The 24,965-nt window shown below is 41.6% G+C and overlaps 1 protein-coding gene across 1 annotated transcript in view; it reads right to left on the bottom strand.

Moving 5' to 3' along the window:
• Nucleotides 1-16,411, bottom strand: part of tnfrsfa (tumor necrosis factor receptor superfamily, member a) — a 38,660-nt gene extending 22,249 nt beyond the window's left edge. Inside the window, exon 1 of the mRNA XM_020457765.2 lies at nucleotides 16,184-16,411. Within this exon, the coding sequence (XP_020313354.2) occupies nucleotides 16,184-16,219 (36 nt within the window). The 5' untranslated portion in view covers nucleotides 16,220-16,411. The remainder of the gene's footprint in view (nucleotides 1-16,183) is intronic.
• Nucleotides 16,412-24,965: the final 8,554 nt, after the last annotated feature.

Below are 24,965 nucleotides of genomic sequence, written 5' to 3'. Positions count from 1 at the left end.
ACAAATCTGTCATTCTGCCCCTGAACCCACTGTTCCTAAGCCATCATTGAAAATAAGAATTTGTTCTTAACTGACTTGCCTAGTTAAATAAAAAACATTTTTGTTCAGGGTATTTACGCTTGCCATAACAAAGGGGTTGAATACTTATTGACTCAAGACATTTCAGCTTTTCATTTTTAATTAATTTGTACACATAAAAAAAAAAAAACATAATTCCACTTTGACATAACGGGGTATTGCCTAGTGTAGATCATTGACACAAAATCTCAATTGAATCCATTTTAAATTCAGGCTGTAACACAACAAAATGCAGATTAAGTCACGGGATGTGAATACATTCTGAAGGCACTGTATATTACAGGTCGAGGTCTTCACTCGAGGAGACATTCAAGTATTACTCATCTCACTCACCCCTAAGAGATTCCAAAGTACCTGACTCAGAACAAGACACATTGTGGTTTGCATCTTGATTTACTGAAAGTCCAAAACTGAAAGGCAACAACAAAAAACAAGGTACTTGTTTTCAGTTTGACTGTTATTCAAGATACAAACCACAACTTATCTAGTTCTTAGTCTGTTCAGACTCCTGCACTCTTTTCTTTCCTACCGGTATAACCATGTAAATAATAGGTAACCTTCAATAGCATTAGTAAAAACACTGCCCTGTAGCCAAATGTACAATACTGTATATCATTACATGTCTAACTGAAAGTGTGCACCCATATACTAGCAACATTCCTCATGGTAGTGTATCATTTTGAAATGCATCCTTTGATGTTTTGATGACACACCACTCTTTTAGTTTACTTTCTCTCCCTCTTTACATCTGGAAATTCCTAAATGAAAGTGTGTTAAATTGACTCACATTACTCTTGAGTAAGCCCAAGTTAGATACTTGACCATTCAAACCCACATAGATAACCCTGAACAAGATGCTGAAAGTAAACTCTTCTTCTACTTGAGAGATAAATCCAGCTTATCTTTTGAAGCTGGGAGGAGAAGACATGCTCTAGTTATATGTCTTTCAGTAATAAACCAGAGTGACATACTGTATACAGTATGCGTACCTCTTCTGTGGTAGGGGTCTGGTACATCACAGCTTGTACCATTAACAACAAGTCACTCACCCACCACAACTGCATTCTTTATCAGACACTAACACATAACATTAAGATATATGTTGGGGGTGAGAGTGTGTGGCTTTATGTTATATACTGCACAAACAAATACAGTGTAGTACATAAAGCCCCTCAAAAACACCAATAACCACAAAACACATAAGCATGCACAGTCGCACAAACACACACATTATGTAAACACATATACGACACGATGACACCAAAATTCAATGCCACACATACAGTATCCACCATCAGACGCGCATACAGACACACGGACACAGCGTATCAGTAGGGAGCATGTGAAACGGTGCGTCCACCTCCTCCCAGGGTGTACAGGAAGGCCCAGACAATGCCGAGGCTTCATGCCGGGTTCAGCTCAACACTGCACTCTCTCTCTCTCTCAATGGCTAGTCCTAGTCCTCCTAGTCCAAGCCTGGCCCGGGCCAAGAGCGTATCCGCTCTGGCAGTTATTTTTAACTTAAGGAAGCCACAGCTCCAAGACACACACACTCGGTTTCCTCATCGGAGTAGGGTTCACTGATTACTGAGCCATTGCACAGCGTGTGTACTGTACGTGTGTGTGACACTGGGTTACAGTGTGTGACAGGTTAGGTTAGTTGACTTTTACCTTCGTACAAAAGGTAGACAACAACCTTTGTGAATTTTCTGCTCAAAGTCAAACAGTTGTGGTTGCTAACACAACTGACAATGAGGCCCTGAGTGACCACAATACATCTGACTTAGTGCCTTGATGAAGTGTGAGAAATAAGTGGGCTGAAATATCTAAGCTGTGGTAAAGAGTCAAACAAGTGTGCTTTAGTTAACTACTCTTTATGTTTGAACACATCCAGTGTGCGTACCAGTATGTGCATGCGTGTGTGGTGGGAGTTGGGGGCAAGGGGGAATTCTGTGAGGTTTATTGTTGCGTAGCTTTACACAAAAACATTGACATGAAAAGGTCCTTTCAAAATCACCCTTTTATTGAGTAGGAGTTTGACCTAGGGCTGGGTGATATGTTCAATGTATTCGTGCGATTTTCCAAATGCCTGTATCGTAAGAATCTAGGTTTTGTAATTTGTCGTTTTTATAAGCGTTTATGTCTGTTTGTTCTCATATTGTATTTTTGGTCTAGTCTCCTTCGATCCTCTGTGCTGTGTGCACCTCCACATTCACACCAGAAATCTGTACACAGTTGAAGTCCGAAGTTTACATACACTGAGGTTGGAATCATTAAAACTAGTTTTTAACCACTCCACAAATTTCTTGTTAACAAACTATAGATTTGGCAAGTCAGTAAGGACATCTACTTTGTGCATGACACAAGTCATTTTTCCAACAACTGTTTACAGACAGATTATTTAACTTATAATTCACTGTATCACAATTCCAGTGGGTCAGAAGTTTACATACACTAAGTTGACTGTGCCTTTAAACAGCTTGGAAAATTCCAGAAAATGATGTCATGGCTTTAGAAGCTTCTGATAGTCTAATTGACATCATTTGAGTCGATTGGAGGTATACGTGTGGATGTATTTCAAGGCCTACCTTCAAACTCAGTGCCTCTTTGCTTGACATCATGAAAAAATTGTGGAACTCCACAAGTCTGGTTCATCCTTGGGAGCAATTTCCAAACGCCTGAAGGTACCACGTTCATCTGTACAAACAATAATACGCAAGTATAAACACCATGGGACCACGCAGCCGTCATACCGCTCAGGAAGGAGACGCGGTCTGTCTCCTAGGGATGAACGTACTTTGGTGCGAAAAGTGCAAATCAAACCCAGTACAACAGCAAAGGACCTTGAGAAAACGCTGGAGGAAACAGGTACAAAACTATCTATAGCCACAGTAAAACGAGTCCTATATTGACAGAATCTGAAAGGCCGCTCAGCAAGGAAAAAGCCACTGCTCCAAAACCGCCATAAAAAAAGCCAGACTACGGTTTGCAACTGCACATGGGGACAAAGATCGTACTTTTTGGAGAAATGTCCTCTGGTCTGATGAAACAAAAATAGAACTGTTTGGCCATAATGACCATCGGTACGTTTGGAGGAAAAAGGGGGAGGCATGCAAGCCGAAGAACACCATCCCACCCGTGAAGCACGGGGGTGGCAGCATCATTTTGTGGGGATGCTTTGCTGCAGGAGGGACTGGTGCACTTCACAAAATAGATGCCATCATGAGGGAGGGAAATGATGTGGATATATTGAAGCAACATCTCAAGACATCAGTCGGGAAGTTAAAGCTTGGTCGCAAATGGGTCTTCCAAATGGACAATGATCCCAAGCACACTTCCAAAGTTGTGGCAAAATGGCTTAAGGACAACAAAGTCAAGGTATTGGAGTGGCCATCACAAAGCCCTGACCTCAATCCCATAGAAAATTTGTGGGCAGAACTGAAAAAGCGTGTGCGAGCAAGGAGGCCTACAAACCTGACCCAGTTACACCAGCTCTGTCAGGAGGAATGGACCAAAATTCACCCAACTTATTGTGGGAAGCTTGTGGAAGGCTACCCAAAACGTTTGACCCAAGTTAAACAAGGGAATGCTACCAACTACTAATTGAGTGTATGTACATTTCTGACCCACTGGGAATGCGATGAAAGAAATAAAAGCTGAAATAAATCAAACTCTACTATTATTCTGACATTTCACATTCTTAAAATAAAGTGGTGATCCTAACTGACCTAACGACAGGGATTTTTTACTAGGATTAAATGTCAGGAATGGTGAAAAACTGAGTTTAAATATATTTGGCTAAGATGTATGTAAACTTCCGACTTCAACTGTATAATGACAAGATGCCCATCTCTGGCCTAACAATGGGAGTCGTTGTACCAAAGGCGGGAAAAAATAAGCCCATAGGTCCTAAATAAGCCCATAGAAACGCAATGGACTTCTTTGGACAGATTTTAGCGAGAGTGAAACCTCTTCCTTCGCCTCTTCCTCTATGGTTTACACACACACACCAAGCCCGTCCCCTGCCTCTTATGCCAACAAAGTTGAAATATCATATCTTCCTCTCTGACAAGCGGTTTCAACTCGCTATTTGCATTTGAGGTTTGGTCCAACAGAAATCGGTCCTATGGACACCGAAACACATTGAGAAATTATTTTACTGTAAGAGGAGGTTAACTTTTCTAACGAGACCCTTTTACGTCTCAACTACTCAAATTTAGTGCAGAGCAGACAGTACTAAAATGAGAGTATCAATGAACATTGATTCTGGAAAATGAATGCTCAGTTTGCACGGCATTGGGGTATCATGTACCACTAGCAGCATTTTAGCCAAATACTGTTATACTTGCTGTCTAGTCTGTGTTTTATAAATGTGCAATAAGCATAAAACACAATTATAAAAAGGAATTGGCAACTCCTTATCATTCTGAGAAATAAGGTAGGCCACTTGATTTCAACATCAAGGCAAGGTTGGCTACTTTGAAGAATCTAAAATACAAAATATAGTAGATTTTTTAAACACTTGTTTGGTTACTACATGATTCCATGTGTGTTATTTAATAGTTGATGTCTTCACAATTATTCTCCAATGTAGAAAATAGTACAAAATTAGAAAAACCCTGAGTAGGCGTGTCCAAACTTTTGACCGGTACTGTATATATTGTGAACAAAAAAAATAGAGATATCATTTTTAGGCCGTATCGCCCAGCCCCAGTTTTACCTTCTGCGAAACTAACTTCACAGTAACACTGTAGATAGCCAACGTAATGCCACCTATTAGCTTGAGTGTAAAATTTTGTATTTTTAGAGCAGAGCTAAGTTCATTTCGACCCATGTATTGAATTTGACCAAGTTAGAAAGGAATGACACAGCTATTGGTAGGCTGTTGGAGTGTGGAGCGAGATAGAGAGAAGGGAAGACGGAGAGAAAGAGAAGAATGACTCACTCACAAATCTCTAAAGAGAGTCCATTACCTTGTTCCAAAGACAATCACATTAGTGCCATAACAGGGTGTCTCCAAATAAAAAGCTCTTTGAAGCCACTGGATAGTTTATAGTCTTATCCATAAAGATTCAGACTGTGTGTCTGGTCCAATAGGTCTACAGGGCCTAAGTGACCATCTCAACGTGTGATTTATGTCTTTGTAAACACTATCCCACCCTATGGACAAAGGTTGGGGCGCGTTTAACATCCTCTGAACATTTTTGCGTTATTTGGTATAAGATCTGAGAGGTAAAAAATAGATAGAGGACTTGGCAGGGTTGTGAGACACCTTTGAGGCAGTTCGAACTCAAATTTCAAACAGAAGTGTGGCAACTGTCAATGATAGGACATGCCATCCTAGGTAGTGTTCCGGATGTCTGTGTTCAGACTGGTGATAATTCAGACATCAAACTGTCTGAGTTTTCATGAATGCACTTTAGTTGAACTAGTAGTCAATGAAATGCATTCTTTTCACAGTAAATTACTGAGCTATAGGAGGTTAATGAATCTCAAAGAAACAACGATGTAGTTAATGTTATTATTATCTAGTTACCATTTTAGTAAGTCATTTCTTAGTAAATAACTAGTAACTCATGTACCATGAAATAAAGTACAAGGTTCACTATCTGTGTTCCATGAGTAACAGGTAATCCTGACAGAATTGCTGGATAACTGCATCAAACAGATAGGTCTAGGTCTTGGATAAAGTCAATTGATTTATCCAAACAATCATAATGAACACCAATGTGCTACACATCAATCTAACATCAATAACAGTTAATAATAGTGAAGGCACCAATTTGAGAATGTTAGAGCAACTTCAACTATATCAAACATGTCTTGGCATGTTCCTCAGGTTAAGTGGGTGTCATAAATGCCAGCTATGTCAGGTGACACTCTTGCACTCTGTCTGTCTCTCTGTCTGTCTGTCTACAGTGGCTACAGTAAACAGAAAACTGAGTTATTCATAAGGTGTTCAACAGGTGTATTTCCAGATTAACTTGGTCAACACATGACGTCATATTACATTTTAAACAGGTAAACAAGTTTTGGTCATGCGCTGTAAGTGGTTCAGATATTTGACTACATGTCTGGAATGAATGAGTAGTTAATAGAGGAACACGTCACCTTCACTAGTCCTTATCAACCCTTTTCACTGAGGAGATTACAGTAACAGGTGTGATTCAAAGATGTACATTGAATGTCTATTCAATGACATACATATTAAAAACCGCCACTCTGTTTGTTCTGGTCCTTGGTGATAAAAATGATAGAGTGAAAAATGTTAACACGATCACACCTTCCCACCACATCCTTCCTTTTACGTTCTGAGGTTTGATATGAACTCTAAATGAGAACCGATCAGTCAGACCTGTGAGTGAGTCTAACCACCACACTGACAACCTGCCCTCTGATTAAAAGGCTTGCACTGGGGTTGCATCATACTGTAGGCTGTAGTCTGCATGTGACTTCTCTACTCTATCAACGCCAGTGCTTGCAATGGAATGTAAGTGGTGCCAGCCTGGTACTCTTTCCTTTCACTGTTCCATGGTTTGTATCTTTGAGACAGTATTATAAAAGACAGTATCATATAGGAGATATATTCTAAAGTTCTATAGTTTTAGACTAGGCATATATGTTTGCTATGTAACTTTCAATTGTGAACCATACATAGCATGAAGTAGCTTTGGTGACCAATATTTGATCCCCTGCTGATTTTGTACATTTGCCCACCGACAAAGAAATGACCAGTCTATAATTTTAATGGTAGGTTTATTTGAACAGTGAGAGACAGAATAACAACAAAAAAATCCATTAAAATGCAAATCAATTTATAACATTTTTTCTGGATTGTTTTGTTGTTATTCTGTCTCTCACTGTTCAAATAAACCTACCATTAAAATTATAGACTGATCATTTCTTTGTCGGTGGGCAAATGTACAAAATCAGCAAGAGATCAAATACTTTTTTCCCTCACTGTACTTCTACTAATATAGAAGCAGTAGGCCTCCCTGATGGTTGTCTTTTCCTTCGTTGCCGATAGAGATAGAGAGTGATTTCCTGTGTGAGCCCACACCCAGTAGTAAAGTAAACCAAACCACAGATAACATTTGGTGTAAATGAGTGCGGGCTGGGCATGACTGGATTGATGCCCCTAATAATCTGTAAATCTGTGTATATTCTACACAGGAAGTTTACTGAAGAGACAGGCAAGTACACTGCAGTCATTTGCAATGGAGTCGAGGGAGGACCATTGGGGGGGGGGGGGGTTGAGTGTCCGCTCGATCAGGGGAGTTGAAAGTCTGCTCGCAGTCCCCTAGCAACAAGCATTGACTGGCGAGAAGACTTCAGAAGTTTATGTTGTTTACAGAAGAGATAAACAATGACATCGCCACCCCAGAGAGAGAAGCAATTTGGTCTAAGTAGCGGAAAAATAAATGACTTCAAACTTGGATGTGATGATTAGGTTACTCTGTCCAAAACAACCTCTAGTGCTAGATTGTACACAGCAAACTGTCCAGTGTTACCTAGTGTTGATTTTCAGTGTAACATTTCTTTCTTTCTTTCTTTTTATTTATTTTTTACTCCCTTTTTCTCCCCAATTTCGTGATATCCAATTGCAATCTTGTCGAAGGTCGAGTCATGCGTCCTCCAAAACATGTTCCGCCAAACCGCGTTTCTTAACACCTGCCCACTTAACAGGGAAGCCAGCTGCACCAATGTGTCAAAGAAAACACTGTTCAACTGACGATCGAAGTTATGGCCTGGGATCGAAACCGGGTCTGTAGTGTTGCGATGCAGTTCCTTAGACCGCTGCGCCACCTGGGAGGCCCAGTGTAACATTTCTAGTGTTGATTCAGATGTTAAATTACACCTGTAAGCGTTGAAGGCCCAGTGCAGTCAACAACATAATTTCCATGTGGTATATATAAATATTTCCACTAAAGGTCGACCGATTATGATTTTTCAACACCGATACCGATTATTGGAAGAACAAAAAAAGGCTATACCGATTAATCGGCCGATTTATAATGACAATTACAACAATAAAAATCAAATCCAAATCAAATCAAATGTATTTGTCACATACACATGGTTAGCAGATGTTAATGCGAGTGTAGCGAAATGCTTGTGCTTCTAGTTCCGACAATGCAGTAATAACCAACGAGTAATTTAACCTAACAATTCCAAAACTACTACCTTATACACACAAGTGTAAAGGGATAAAGAATACTGTATGTACATAAAGATATATGAATGAGTGATGGTACAGAACGGCATAGGCAAGATGCAGTAGATGGTATTGAGTACAGTATATACATATGAGATGAGTAATGTAGGGTATGTAAACAAAGTGTCATAGTTTAAAGTGGCTAGTGATACATGTATTACATAAAGATGCAGTAGATGATATAGAGTACAGTATATACATATACATATGAGATTAATAATGTTGGGTATGTAAACATTATATTAAGTAGCATTGTTTAAGTGGCTAGTGATATATTTACATCAATTTACATCTATTCCCATTATTAAAGTGGCTGGAGTTGAGTCAGTGTGTTGGCAGCAGCCACTCAATGTTAGTGGTGGCTGTTTAACAGTCTGATGGCCTTGAGATAGAAGCTGTTTTTTAGTCTCTCGGTCCCTGCTTTGATGCACCTGTACTGACCTCGCCTTCTGGATGATAGCGGGGTGGCTCGGGTGGTTGTTGTCCTTGATGATCTTTATGGCCTTCCTGTGACATCGGGTGGTGTAGGTGTCCTGGAGGGCAGGTAGTTTGCCCCAGGTGATGCGTTGTGCAGACCTCACTACCCTCTGGAGAGCCTTACGGTTGTGGGCGGAGCAGTTGCCGTACCAGGCGGTGATACAGCCCGACAGGATGTTCTCGATTGTGCATCTGTAGAAGTTTGTGAGTGCTTTTGGTGACAAGCCAAATTTCTTCAGCCTCCTGAGGTTGAAGAGGCGCTGCTGCGCCTTCTTCACGATGCTGTCTGTCTGGGTGGACCAATTCAGTTTGTCTGTGATGTGTACGCCGAGGATCTTAAAACTTACTACCCTCTCCACTACTGTCCCATCGATGTGGATGGGGGGGTGCTCCCTCTGCTGTTTCCTGAAGTCCACAATCATCTCCTTTGTTTTGTTGACGTTGAGTGTGAGGTTATTTTCCTGACACCACACTCCGAGGTCCCTCACCTCCTCCCTGTAGGCCGTCTCGTCGTTGTTGGTAATCAAGCCTACCACTGTAGTGTCGTCCGCAAACTTGATGATTGAGTTGGAGGCGTGCATGGCCACGCAGTCGTGGGTGAACAGGGAGTACAGGAGAGGGCTCAGAACGCACCCTTGTGGGGCCCCAGTGTTGAGGATCAGCGGGGTAGAGATGTTGTTACCTACCCTTACCCCCTGGGGGCGGCCCGCCAGGAAGTCCAGTACCCAGTTGCACAGGGCGGGGTCGAGACCCAGGGTCTCGAGCTTGATGACGAGTTTGGAGGGTACTATGGTGTTAAATGCTGAGCTGTAGTCGATGAACAGCATTCTCACATAGGTATTCCTCTTGTCCAGATGGGTTAGGGCAGTGTGCAGTGTGGTTGAGATTGCATCGTCTGTGGACCTATTTGGACTGTAAACATTTTGGAGTGGGTCTAGGGTGTCAGGTAGGGTGGAGTTGATATGGTCCTTGACTCGTATCTCAAAGCACTTCATGATGACGGAAATGAGTGCTGTGGGGCGGGGCGTTAGTCGACAAGCGGTAGCCAACAATGGTGGCCCTCTTGAAGCATGTGGGAACAGCAGACTGGGATAAGGATTGATTGAATATGTCCGTAAACACACCAGCCAGCTGGTCTGCGCATGCTCTGAGGACGCGGCTGGGGATGCCGTCTGGGCCAACAGCCTTGCGAGGGTTAACACGTTTAAATGTTTTACTCATGTCGGCTGCAGTGAAGGAGAGTCTGCATGTTTTGGTTGCGGGCAGTGTCAGTGGCATTGTATTGTCCTCAAAGCGGGCAAAAAAAGTTATTTAGTCTGCCTGGGAGCGAGACATCCTGGTCCGTGACGGGGCTGGTTTTCTTTTTGTAATCCGTGATTGACTGTAGACCCTGCCACATACCTCTTGTGTCTGAGCCGTTGAATTGCGACTCTACTTTGTCTCTATACTGACGCTTAGCTTGTTTGATTGCCTTGCAGAGGGAATAGCTACACTGTTTTTATTCGGTCATGTTTCCAGTCACCTTGCCCTGGTTAAAAGCAGTGGTTATAGCTGAACACTTAACTTAATATAATACATCAATAAAATCAATTTAGCCTCAAATAAATAATGAAACATGTTCAATTTGGTTTAAATAATGCAAAAACAAAGTGTTGGAGAAGAAAGTAAAAGTGCAATATATGCCTTGTAAGAAAGCTAACGTTTAAGTTCCTTGCTCAGAACATGAAAACATATGAAAGCTGGTGGTTCCTTTTAACATGAGTCTTCAATGTTCCCAGGTAAGAAGTTTTAGGTTGTAGTTATTATAGGAATTATAGGACTATTTCTCTCAATACGATTTGTATTTCATATACCTTTGACTATTGGATGTTCTTATTGGCACTTTAGTATTGCCAGTGTAACAGTATAGCTTCCATCCCTCGGCGCTACCTGGGCTCGAACTAGGAACACATCGACAACAGACACCCTCGAAGCAGCGTTACCCATGCAGAGCAAGGGGAACAACTACTCCAAGTCTTAGAGCAAGTGACGTTTGAAACGCTATTAGCGCGCACCCCGCTAACTAGCTAGCCATTTCACATCGGTTACACCAGCCTAATCTTGGGAGTTGATAGGCTTGAAGTCATAAACAGCGCAATGCAAAGAGCTGCTGGCAAAACGCACGAAAGTGCTGTTTGAATGAATGCTTACGAGCGAGCTGGTGCCAACAATCGCTCAGTCAGACTGCTCTATCAAATCATAGACTTAATTATAACATAGAAATACGAGCCTTAGGTCATTAATATGGTCGAATCCGGAAACTATCATCTCGAAAACAAAACCTTTATTCTTTCAGTGAAATACAGAACCTTTAGGTATTTTATCTAACGAATGGCATCCCTAAGTCTAAATATTGCTGTTACATTGCACAACCTTCAATGTTATGTCATAATTACGTAAAATTCTGGCAAATTAGTTCGCAATGAGCCAGGCGGCCCAAACTGTTGCATATACCCTGACTCTGTGTGCATTGCATTGAGTGCATTGCATTGAACGCAAGAGAAGTGACACAATTTCACCTGGTTAATATTGCTAACCTGGATTTCTTTTAGCTAAATATGCAGGTTTAAAAATATATACTTCTGTGTATTGATTTTAAGAAAGGCATTGATGTTTATGGTTAGGTACACGTTGGAGCAACAACAGTCCTTTTTCGCGAATGCGCTCCGCATCGATTATATGCAACGCAGGACACGCTAGATAAACCAGTAATATCATCAACCATGTGTAGTTATAACTAGTGATTATGATTTATTGTTAAGATACGTTTAATACTAGCTAGAAACTTACCTTGGCTTCTTACTGCATTCGCGTAACAGGCAGGCTCCTCGTGAGGCAGGTGGTTAGAGCGTTAGACTAATTAACCGTAAGGTTGCAAGATTGAATCCCTGAGCTGACAAGGTAAAAATCTGTCGTTCTGCCCCTGAACAAGGCAGTTATCCAGCTAGCCGGGTACCGGCCTCAGTCTAAGGAGCAGGTGCAGAGGATGAACCAGGAGCTTGGGAGGTTCCTAAGGAGTCACTGCCAGGACCGGCAGGAGGAGTGGGCCCCATTCCTTCCCTGGGCAGAGAACTCCCAGAATTCTTTACGTCACTCCTCCACCGGGCTGACTCCCTTCCAGTGTGTTATGGGTTATCAGCCAGCCCTGGCTCTGTGGACCCCGAGCCAGACCAAAGCTCCTCCGGTGGACGAGTGGTTCAGGCACGCAGAAGAGATCTGGAACGATGCCAACGTGAGACTCACCACCGCAGTGAGGCTCCTGTGTTCCATCCTGGTTATCCCATCTGGCTCTCCACCAGGAACCTCCCACTCCGCCTGCTCTGTAAGAAGCTGAGTCCCAGGTTTGTGGGGCCATTGAAGGTCCTCCCGTCAATGAGGTGATGTATAGATTACAGCTCCCCACTCCCAACGTTGTGAGTGTTGGCTCCAGTACCTGTTGGGTACGGTCCAGAGGAGCGTTGTTGGGTTCTGTTGGACGACATTCTAGATCCCAACATCATCTGAGATTTCCACTTCGCTGACCGGCCCGCTCCTCGCCCTCAGGGCCGTCGTCCTGGCCGGCATTGTCTACTCCCGCTCCCCTGCTCCGGTGTTCGGCATCACCAGTTTACTAACCACCGGTCCTGGCAACCCATCATTACGTACACCTGGCAACTATCAGTACGCACACCTGCACCCCATCATCAGTCACACATGGACTTCATTACTACCTTGACTACTTACCATTTATCTACCACTCTGTTCTATCATTCATCAGGTATTATTGTTTATGTTTCCTTATTAGACGCTTCTCTTGTTTTGTATTCATCCTATATTCATTATCATTAAACTCACACAGCACTTGTTTCCTGACTCCCTGCGTCTACGTTACAGCATGTTACGAATTCTAGCTAGGTGGCTAACGATAGCTAACACTTACAAGCGTCTAACATCTGCCACTCCAAATTTGCTCCATTCATTAAAATCAATTTAACCAAAACCCATCTATTTTTATGAATAACTGGACCTACCAATTAACTAAACAATATGGATTTGAATGAGAAGTAGTTGAATAAACATTGGAATGTAAGAAGCAGACATAATTTCAAATAGGCTATATGTCATATTAAACAGCCTATAAACACTCTAAATAGGTCAGGAGCCAGACATGGAGCCTAAGAAGGAATGAAAATGAATTATGTAGGCTCTATTATTTCAATTATTTCAAGGCTATAGTCTACAATGAAATACACTGTGAAGCATTTGCGAGTGCGACAAAATAGGCTGGTAGGGACATAAAGCCCTCAGCATTTAAACAACATTTTGTTGTATTAAATCATTACAATCTATAAATTGCACGTATTTTATTTTGTATTTTATTTCACTTTTATTTACCCGGGTAGGCCAGTTGAGAAGAAGTTCTCATTTACAACTGCCACCTGGCCAAGATAAAGCAAAGCAGTGTGACACAAACAACAACACAGAGTTACACATAGAATAAACAAACGTACAGTCAATAACGCAATAGAAAAGTCTATATACAGTGTGTGAAAATGAAGTAAGATTAGGGAGGTAAGGTAATAAATAGGCCGTAGTGGCAAAATATTTACAATTAAGCAAATAAACACTGGAGTGATAGATGTGCAGAAGATGAATGTGCAAGTAGAGATACTGGGTTGCAAAGGAGCAACAAAAAAAAACAATATGGGTATGAGGTAGTTGGATGGGGTATTTACAGATGGGCTGTGTACAGGTGCAATGATCTGTAAGCTGCTCTGATAGCTGATGCTTAAAGTTAGAGAATGAGATATGAGTCTCCAGCTTCAATTACTTTTGCAATTCGTTCCAGTCATTGGCAGCAGAGAACTGGAAGGAAAGGCGGCTAAACGAGGAATTGGCTTTAGGGGTGACCAGTGAAATATACCTGCTGGAGCGCTTTCTACGGGTGGGTGTGCTATGGTGACCAGTGAGCTGAGATAAGGCTGGGCTTTACCTAGCAAAGACTTATAGATGACCTGGAGCCAGTGGTTTGGCAACAAATTTGAAGCGAGGGCTAGCCAACGAGAGCATACAGGTCGCAGTGGTGGGTTGTGGCTTAATTAGAATGAAATGAAAGGTTCATGCGATGGTGCCTGGAGAGCCGGTCAGCAGTGGAGAATATCCTCTCCACACTTGCAGAGCCACTGGGGATGCTAAACACCATTTTGGCTACTCCGGGCAGAGATGCAGAGTTCTTCTTTTATTTTTCTATAGGTAGGCCTAATAACTCAATAAAAACAGAAAGCTCCTTGAATGTGAGAATATGCCAGGCCTATTGGGCCAAAATCATTTATGGCCTATTGTATAGATAATAGAACGAAAATGAACTAAATGTTTAAGCGATCTGATTTTTAGTCTATAAATACTTTGCTACAATGACACACTTAGTTATCTACCCACCTCATTCCTTTCTTTTTTCCTTTCTTTTTGGATACGTGTCTTTTCATATTACACAATGATTCTTTAGTTGTGGACACGACATCACCACACTTCCTCTCTTGCTCCTCATCTTTGTAAGTCACCTTGATTTAGCACCTGTGTGTTTTATCAGTTTCTTTATGAAAATATTTAGCTAAATCTGTGACAGTAGCTAAAACAAGGGGCTATAGCAGCACACAAGTAGACTGCAAATGCATGCTGGGGCGGGTATGGCGTGAGCTCATGAAGTGAGCGCTACTGGAGCGATATTGGAGTGGGCGAGAAGGTAGAAGCTCCAGCCTTTGGGAATCTTGCTCCACGCTGCAGTCAAATTGGGCACGCTCCGCTCCGCTCCGCTCACAAACTCTGGTCACTAACCAATACAGTAATGGTTGGTATTTCCAAAGGCACTCTTTGGAAATATGCAAATGTCTTAATTTAACACTGAAAAGCATGGACCCACATAGACACTGGACCAATGTTAAAATGTAACACTGTCAGTGTTGATTTAACACGGGAGTATTTGCTGTTTAGTGGTGGAAAAGCCTTTTATGTAGCCTAACTCTACCCAATCAATCAATTTAAACAATTGACAACAATAAATCAAATACCACCAATGTGGAAATAAATGTATCTGAATGAATGGTATTTCCATGAAAATTACTCACAAATTGGTTGTTATTTCAGTTTGTCACTCATTTAAAAACAATTGCAACATATTTATTTCTATGAATTTCTCCAACAGTATATTTAGTGGAAAACCCAAAGAGTCTTTTATCCGAGGTTAAGTGTTTCAGGTTTTACTGATGCCATATTTATAGTGTCAGGTTTTGGCACTGCACGGCTGGAAAATACAACAGCACAGCACTGAATGGCCCTTTCTGTGTGGAATAAACTTTACATTGGCAGGACTAGCTACGACTCTATTAAATATATAGGCATGTGTGTGTGTGTGTGTGTGTCTGTGACCTACGGATCTAGGACAGTTGAAATTCCTTTTCAACAGTACTGTATTCAGTAATATTGAAGCTGGAATATTTTGCAGACCACATTTCTAAATATTTTGTTCTTCAACTACAAGTAAAGAGGTGCTAAACCATGTATTGATCGACATGGTGGGACAAGTAGGCTAAACTGTAGTGAGGTGTTATTAAAATGTAGGTACAACCTAACAAGTATATGTACCCCCATTGACATCAAGGTAATAACTAGCCTATACATTCAATAGAAAAATGCCACACAATCATATCATGAAATCATGACAAGCATTTAGTGTTTCAAATTGTTTGAGTAGAGACCAACCAACGGTTTGATCCAATGTCCCAGACAGTCAGAGCTGATGCCTGGGGGCTGAATTAATAGGGTGGGATCATGTCCCGCACCAGATGGTGACTGTTGTCATGGGGGAAGGGGTCAAAATTATACAACACACGTACAGTTAAGTAGCCTATAGTATAAACTGTCAATACTGTACGTGAATAGTTACAATGTTTCCCAGTAAACAAACAAACACCACTGATAATACGCAGCATTAATCACGCAATGATGTTCAAGTGCAGTGGACTACAACTTGAGAGACTACCGAAAGTTATAGTTGAATAAGGAGTAGAGAACGGACGGCTGAGATTGCTGTAGCCTAGCCTATTGTATCTCGGGTCTGCAGCGTGCGGCCGCTCGAGCGTGGCCCCTCACCGGAGAGCTAGTTGTAAACTTCAGGTAAACTTCAGTCTTCGTTTGTAAACGGTTACATAAAGTAGCTTAGGTACTCAATCTGCATAGCATTGGGCCATCAGTACTATTTCAACCGGAGTAAAAGTGACTTTGTATCGTTCAAACTACAAGGAATCCCATTAACAAAGTGGCCTTGATAGGACATAACGTTATAGGCTATGTTACAACAACATAGAACACTATATAATACAATGTTTATTTTCTTACCGAACATTTCATGAACGTCAGATCGAAGATCATCATGGAATTCCAGCGATTATCATTCAAACTTCAACCTCGTGTAGAAATCTAAAACTTCCTTTCAAACACAACTATTTTTTTAAATAAAGCATTTTAAGTAAAACATCCAGTTGTTTCCGTGTATATATAAAAGCGATACGTTCTGAAGACGCGTCCGTTTTACGCACTCACACTTGAGAGACTGTCCCGCCGATGGCATAATTCTTTCGAAGAAAATCCTCCACACTCATTGACGTCATCCCTGCCCATAGACCAATCACATAACTTCATTTGGAGTGGAAAAATGTCAAAAACAATGTCACTCCCAACATTTAGAAGTAGTCCGACGTAACTGAGAAAAATGAAACAATATTTGATACACGTTGGACGTTCTTTTTTCGTTCTATCCAACAAGTTTTGCTAAATATATTTTGGACTAGAATTTGAGGCTATAATTTTAAATATAATATCATATATCATGAATCTGTTATGATGAATGTAAATGAATGAAATATACAATACTTTCATTATTAATAATTAATTATACAATAACCTCAATGCTGTAAGTAGGCTGAAGAAGATTTCTTATTTATTTTAAGACAGACCAGCACACTCTGTATATGTGGGGATGTTTAGGTGTTGTAATTGTCCAGAACATTTAGAAATGTGTAGAGTTGACATAATTGCCACATGACAGACTGACTATCTGAACTTTCGGTAAGGTACCTGAATAAGCTGCATGTATGGCTCTCAGATGAACTGATTCATTAGGACCAGTTATTGCACCCAGGGGAATTCCAGCACTTGATTGTATTCTTTAAATCACAGGATCCATTCTGCCAGTGCCAGACAATGATGCAACACATATATTGTGCAATCAGCAAACCTGTGACTTTACTCAAGTAAAGGCTAAAGACGAGGAATTACTATGTCAGTTCACGGGATAAGCTAAGCCAACTTCCCTTTTTATTTGTCTGTAGAGGATTTTTGACCCTGAAATAAAATAAGTGACATTTCATTTACAGTAATTTAACATCTTTAGTGTAGATCTTCAGCCCATCTCTAGAATATTGTAGTTTTAACAGTGTAATGGTGTAATTCAATACCATTGGATAAAATGTGGCTTCCATTAGACATGTATTTTTGGTGTCAATTAAGATAAAGGCTTAGTCAAGCCTAGCAACCCACGATGCAAGTTAGCTGTAGTTCCACATGTAATAACACAAATGTAGTTACGATTATAGAATGATGTAGGCTCGAAACTTCACTGGTGCAATAGTGCTACAGAGTTACTGATGGTCAAGTTGACATCCTCCCTTGCTAGGCTCTCTATGATAACTTACACAGATGGTGAACAAGACTATATTGGCCATATTCTTACTGTACATAGGATGCAGTTTAGCCTGAGCTGAGCAGCATCTGTATGAGAGTGTCTGGGTCATGTTGACAACTGTTATGCCAGCTATGCTAGGGAAATGCTCCATTGACAAAATATGTGGTGGAGAGCGAAAGGATTTTCTGTCGTCCACTGTACAAACAGAACTCCTCCACTTATACGTATCTGTCTAAAACAATTATCTTTGGGCTGGCCATCACACACCTCTGATGTAAAATAGAACAACAGAGAAAATCATTAAAGTGCCAGAAGGTTTGACTCTGGGCTTGACTCATATTTGTTGCTTGCCATTGGAAACCCTAATCCTGGCGAGCATAAACAGTGAGCTCAGTCTTCACATAGAGATGCTGTTTGCTCACACTCTGCCTTTATGTTTGGCTCGAGTAATGAAATCCTCACTCAATCCTAGCAGGAGAGAAACAAATATAGTGCAGCATCGAAGTTTTCTTAGGTCAAAACTGAGCCAAATCAATCATCTCCCTGCTATAGTTTGAAGATATGAACATGACTAAACACTTTAACCTGTTGTATTTTGGCATAACAAAATAGTTCCAGTTGAATAACAGATGCCTCATCCCCATTCAAAAGTTTTCACATAAAATAAACATGTGTTTCAGTTTTTGTACTATCTAGGAAATCGGCAACCATTTATTCCCATCGGCTCACATCCTGTGTTACTTCTTGTGCATGAGGTCATTGCACGACTCAACAACAGGAAGTGTTGTGATAGGCTTGTTTACAAGCCTCTCTGGCCTCTCCTGACATAACCAGTAGTTGCTATTACACACTGACTGGTTTGGACACTGGAACTAGTACTATATGGGCCATCTATAAGTTCTCAATGCATTTTAGCATCTGCTCTGCATCTGCTCCTCGGACAAGATAGCGCTGACATACATGGTCGCCCTGTTTCTAGCTCCTGGTCAACTTTGCAGTATTTTTTATTTTTTTTTGTCTTATTTCTTACATTATTTAGAAATTAGACTTACTGAATTGTATCCTTTGTTTAAACTCTCCAAGGCAATTCCATTCATCCCGGGGGCTGCTCCAAGACCCTGTTGCAGGAGAAGATGAGTAAGGAGTGAGCTCCTAGTCAGACTCAGCAGGCATGCATACCATCCAATGCTTCTTAGTATATTACTCGCTAACAAAGTAGACAAGCTCAGGGTGAGGATCTCCTTCCAGAGAGACATCAGGGAATGTAACATACTCTGTTTTACGGAATCATGGCTCTTTCCGGATATACTGTCCCCGTCCATTTAGCCAGCGGGGTTCTCTGTCCATCACGCGGACACGAAGAGAGACACTGGTGGACACTGACTCCTCGGTCCCGGACAAGTTAAACAACTTATTCGCCAGCTTCATGAAAAACAGAGTGGTCGATGCAGTCCACTGCCGCTCACGAGGATCTTGAGCTCCCATTCTCTGTGGCCGACATGAGTAAGACATTTAAGCGTGTTATCCCTTGCAAGGCAGCCGGCCCAGATGGCATCCTAAGACACGTCCTCTTTTTGAGTGTGAACTGCATTACTGTACTGTATTGTATTATACTGTATCATATGGACTGGAATTACTTCATTCAAACCATTATAAAGCAAGGGGAGAACATGCAATACTGGTGCAGCACATGCGGCCTACAATGTTACAATTATAGGCCAGTGAATTTGATTGTAATTTTGAAATATAATAGGCCCTATTTGTATAAATCGTAGGCTGACACATATGTACCCTACCTTTCATAATATTTCCCCTAATGTTATTAGCCTACATCCTCTTTCTCTCCCTATTGTTACTTCATTTGTTCCTCGCTTTCAACTGTTAAATGAAATACATTTTGTTGTCCTTATCTTCATCATTCTCCCAGCACTGTTGGAGCTAGGAAACAAGCATTTCGCGACACCCGCAATGACATCTGCTAAATATATGCATGTGACCAATAACATTTGATTTGATTTGATCCTTGAATAATATAGTACTAGAATTAGATGCAGAACGGTTTCACTTCTCACCATGAAGATTGAATGGTTATGGGTCTAAAAAATAACTGCTATAGTCTACCGCTATCGCACGTTCGCTCTCCTTTCAAACTACCCGTGAGTTCAACTGGCTGTTGTATTTAACATTCAGCAGACAAGAACTTGCATCCCTCTTCCAAATCAAATCAAATCAAATCAAATTTATTTGTCACATACACATGGTTAGCAGATGTTAATGCGAGTGTAGCGAAATGCTTGTGCTTCTAGTTCCGACAATGCAGTAATAACGAACAAGTAATCTAACTAACAATTCCAAAAAAAACTACTGTCTTATACACAGTGTAAGGGGATAAAGAATATGTACATAAGGATATATGAATGAGTGATGGTACAGAGCAGCATAGGCAAGATACAGTAGATGATATCGAGTACAGTATATACATATGAGATGAGTATGTAAACCAAGTGGCATAGTTAAAGTGGCTAGTGATACATGTATTACATAAGGATGCAGTCGATGATATAGAGTACAGTATCTACGTATGCATATGAGATGAATAATGTAGGGTAAGTAACATTATATAAGGTAGCATTGTTTAAAGTGGCTAGTGATATATTTACATCATTTCCCATCAATTCCCATGATTAAAGTGGCTGGAGTAGAGTCAGTGGCATTGACAGTGTGTTGGCAGTAGCCACTCAATGTTAGTGGTGGCTGTTTAACAGTCTGATGGCCTTGAGATAGAAGCTGTTTTTCAGTCTCTCGGTCCCAGCTTTGATGCACCTGTACTGACCTCGCCTTCTGGATGACAGCGGGGTGAACAGGCAGTGGCTCGGGTGGTTGATGTCCTTGATGATCTTTATGGCCTTCCTGTAGCATCGGGTGGTGTAGGTGTCCTGGAGGGCAGGTAGTTTGCCCCCGGTGATGCGTTGTGCAGACCTCACTACCCTCTGGAGAGCCTTACGGTTGAGGGCGGTGCAGTTGCCATACCAGGCGGTGATACAGCCCGCCAGGATAGTCCAATAGTCTATTGGTGGAATTCAGGAAACAGCAGAGGGAGCAGCCCCCTATGCACATCGACGGGACAGTAGTGGAGAGGGTGGAAAGTTTTAAGTTCCTCGGTGTACACATCACGGACAAACTGACATGGTCCAACCATACAGACAGCGTGGTGATCACCAAAAACACTCACCAACTTTTACGGGTGCACAATCGAGAGCATCCTGTCGGGCTGTATCACCGCCTGGTACGGCAACTGCTCCGCCCATAACTGTATGGCTCTCCAGAGGGTAGTGAGGTCTGCACAACACATCACCGGGGGCAAACTACCTGCCCTCCAGGACACCTACACCACCCGATGTCACAAGAAGGCCAAAAACATCATCAAGGACAACAACCACCCGAGCCACTGCCTGTTCACCCCGCTATCATCCAGAAGGCGAGGTCAGTACAGGTGCATCAAAGCAAGGACCAAGAGACTGAAAAACAGCTTCTATCTCAAGGCCATGAGATTTTTAAACAGCCATCACTAACATTGAGTGGCTGCTGCCAACATACTGACTCAACTCTAGCCACTTTAATAATGGAAAAATGTATGTAATAAATGTATCACTAGCCACTTTAAACAATGCCACTTTATATAATGTTTACATACCCTACATTACTCATCTCATATGTATATACTGTACTCAATACCATCTACTGCACCTTGCCTATGCAGTTCAGCCATCACTCATTCATATATTTTCATGTACATATTCTTATTCATTCCTTTACTCTTGTGTGTATAAGGTAGTTGTTGTGAAATTGTTAGGTTAGATTACTTGTTAGAGATTACGGCATGGTCGAAAGTAGAAGCACAAGCACTTCGCTACACTCGCATTAACATCTGCTAACCATGTGTATGTGACAAATAAGATTGATTTGATTTGATTTGGTATAGGAAATGCTAAAAAAAAATTTGTCCTGCATACAGGACTCTTGAAGTCCTGCATGGGACTCCAAGAGCTAAGGAGTGTTTTTTCAGGAGGGAGGCCAGAAGAGCACAAGTGCATGTGTATTGCGCAGGAGACAGCGGCTATAAGCGGCTATTAGCGGCTATAAGTTAGAAGCTTATTATACATTACCCATCGTTAATTAGCTACATATCAGACTAATACTGCATATAATTACCTGAAAGAGGTAGGCTAGGACATCTATATATAGCGCTATACAGTGCCTTCGGAAAGTATTCAGACCCCTTTAATTTTCCACATTTTGTTACGTTACAGCCTTCTTCTAAAATAGATTAAAGTGTTTTTTTTACCCCATCAACCTCATCAATAGATTTGTCGATAAAAAAAAAAAAACGTTTTCGCAAAAAAAAAAAAAAAAAAAAAACATTTACATAAATATTCAGACCCTTTACTCAGTACTTTGTTGGAGCACCTTTAGCAGTAATTACAGCCTTGAGTCTTTTTGAGTATGACCCTATAAGCTTGGCACACCTGTATTTGGGGAGTTTGGGGAGTTTCTCCCAATCTTCTCTGCAGATCCTCTCAAGCTCTGTCAGGTTGGATGGGGACCGTCGCTGCACAGCTATTTTCTGGTCTCAAGGATCTCTCTGTAATTTGCTCCGTTCATCTTTCTCTTGATCCTGACTTGTGTCCCAGTCCCTGCTGCTGAAAAACATCCCTACAGCATAATGCTGCCACCACCGTGCTCCACCGTAGGGATGGTTCTAGGTTTTCTCCAGACGTGACACTTGGCATTCAGGCCAAAGAGTTTAATCTTGTTTTCATCAGACCAGAGAATCTTGTTTCTCATGGTCTGAGTCCTTTAGGTGCCTTTTGGCAAACTCCAAGCTGGCTGTTATGTGCCTTTGACTGAGGAGTGTCTAGCCACGTCTTGTATTGAACTGTAATATATTGTTTGTAACCCCTATCTTCCTCTATTTTGTGATTGTGAATAAATGCCCTTTTCTTGAAGTGATTACATTCAATTAATTAGTTGACATGTAACCAGGAGATAACCTTGCATTTCCTGTGTGGACAGATGGGAAGCCAGATAGAGGAGGACTCCACTTGGAGGGATGGGGGACCAAAAAAATGGAAGGAAAACCTGATTTCACCTGGCTGGAGGACTCACTTTGAAATTCACTTTCAGGGGAGGCCTCATATGGTTCTCCACTCTGATGCTTGGAAATACTTAGTTTTACTGTGCATGAACTATGTCATGAAATACTATTGCTCTTTTTTTGGGCACTTTTTAGCACTTTGCACTCTCATCTTTTGTGTTCTTTTGAGTATGGATTAAATTAGTATACTTTTGCATCTCAGCCTCATTGGTTTTCTTCTTTTTTTATGGTTTGAGTGTGCAAAAAAATATTTTACTGAGCGTGAACTTCTGCATGAAATTCTGCATGCAATACTATACTGTGCACAAACAGGTTGAACATACGGTTAGAGTTGTCTCATGTTGCACTAAAAATGATAATGTGGCAGTAACCGGAAGTTAATTTCTAGGATGTGGTACTCTACAGTATGCAAGGGATAATCAACGACAGGCTGAGTTGAGAAACTTTGATTTGCTCTATTACGGTGTTCCCTGTATTGGACTGTCTTATGAATGCTAAACATCTGATCAGTTTCATCATGCACTTCGATCAACACATTAGACCTAGCACTGTTTCTAAACCCCCTTTTGTATTACATTTAGGATGTATCTTTACAAGACACTAAGTGGTCATACACGTGTGACCGAAACATGTTCGTTCGTTTGTGATAATCTACACAAACTAACGATAACCTTATCAGAAGTGGAATAACTCATGCCGTACCCAAAGCATTAGTTGACCGACTTGAATTAGACAGGAAACGGTGTATGGGGGTGTCTCCCAATGCAGCATTACAATGACTGAATAGGCACCAGGAAAGGTTGCCAATTTACCTCCAGTTTATCTTGTCAGACTATGTAACTATGGGTTGACACCAGGTGAGAGTGAGTGAGTGAGTGAGTTGATCAACAACACAAATAAATGACAGAAAGTGACAAAACAGACAGTGGGATCATGAGTTAGTACACAGCAGTTGTGCAGGCCAGCCTCAACCCACATGACCCATGCATTCTGTAAAGGTTTTCCTCCTTTTCGTCTGAAGAGGAGGTGTAGCAAGGATCGGACCAAGATGCGGCATGGTAAGTGTCCATGTTTTTTATTGAACAAAACCGAAACAGTACCGTGTGGCGAACAAACAAATACACGGAAACAATCACCCACAAAACAACAGTAAAACCCAGGCTACCTAAGTATGATTCTCAATCAGAGACAACTAACGACACCTGCCTCTGATTGAGAACCATACTAGGCCGAATACAGAAAACCAACCTAGAAACACAAAACATAGAATGCCCACCCAACTCACGTCCTGACCAACTAATACAAACAAATAACACAAGAACTAGGGTGAGAACGTGACACATTCACAACATTTAGGCTGTCAACACCCTGACACAGACAGAACAATACAGCCATAGACACTGTACATCCCAGCAGTACAGAGTACATTGAACACGCAGTCCTACAGGAACCTCGTGGTGTTGCTAAGAAGAATTCTTGACAATATCATATTAAGCATACAGAAGGGGAATTTCAGTATCTCACCAACACACATTGGGAATTCAATGTTTAAAGGAGCCTTTCTCTTGAATGTGTCACACAGATATAGGAATTCAATAAAACTGTTTTAAAGAAACTCTTCTCTTGACTATCTCACCAACACACATTGGGAATTCAAGGAAGTCATTTTTTAAGTACAGGGGTGCTTTAAGAGTGACAGGGAGTGAGATAGCGCAAGGGCAACAACGAAAGGAGCTGCACTGTCTGTTTACGGTCAAAGGTCAGGGGACATGGGGGTGAGTGTTCTGTTGACATGGAGGCCAAGGCCGGACAGGCAGGGGATTACGACTGCTGATATTTCTGCTGCTCTGGTTAGGAGAATGGAGCATGAGTCACACACACACATGTGTGTGTGTGTGTGTGTGGGGGGGGGGGGGTTATTTGAGAGAGTTTAAGACAATGACACAAGGGAAAAATTATGAAAGAAAGAAAGAACGAAAGATGGAAAAATAGGGAAGAGTAGAAGAAAGTGTGAGAAAAAATTCAGAGAAATGGAGAGAGTAAGGGAAAGGAAGGGAGGGGAGAGAAAGAGAGAAAGTGTGTGAGAGAGAGACAGAGACATTGGAGAAGGAACCATGCCTCAGCCATAGTCTGGTCCAGCGAGAGGCAGTTGGCAGCTGGCTCTCTACCAGGCACAAATGTACAGTAATTCAAAGCATGCGACTTGACGCCGGTCCTTGGGAGTGGGAGCCGTGCGGTCACACATGCATGCGCACACACACAAACACACACACAGTCCACGT

The sequence above is a fragment of the Oncorhynchus kisutch genome, linkage group LG23 (genome assembly GCF_002021735.2).
Source record: "Oncorhynchus kisutch isolate 150728-3 linkage group LG23, Okis_V2, whole genome shotgun sequence".
Taxonomy (NCBI): domain Eukaryota; kingdom Metazoa; phylum Chordata; class Actinopteri; order Salmoniformes; family Salmonidae; genus Oncorhynchus; species Oncorhynchus kisutch.
Note: the sequence above shows the minus strand (reverse complement) of the source record. Positions and strands in the feature narration are given on the sequence as shown.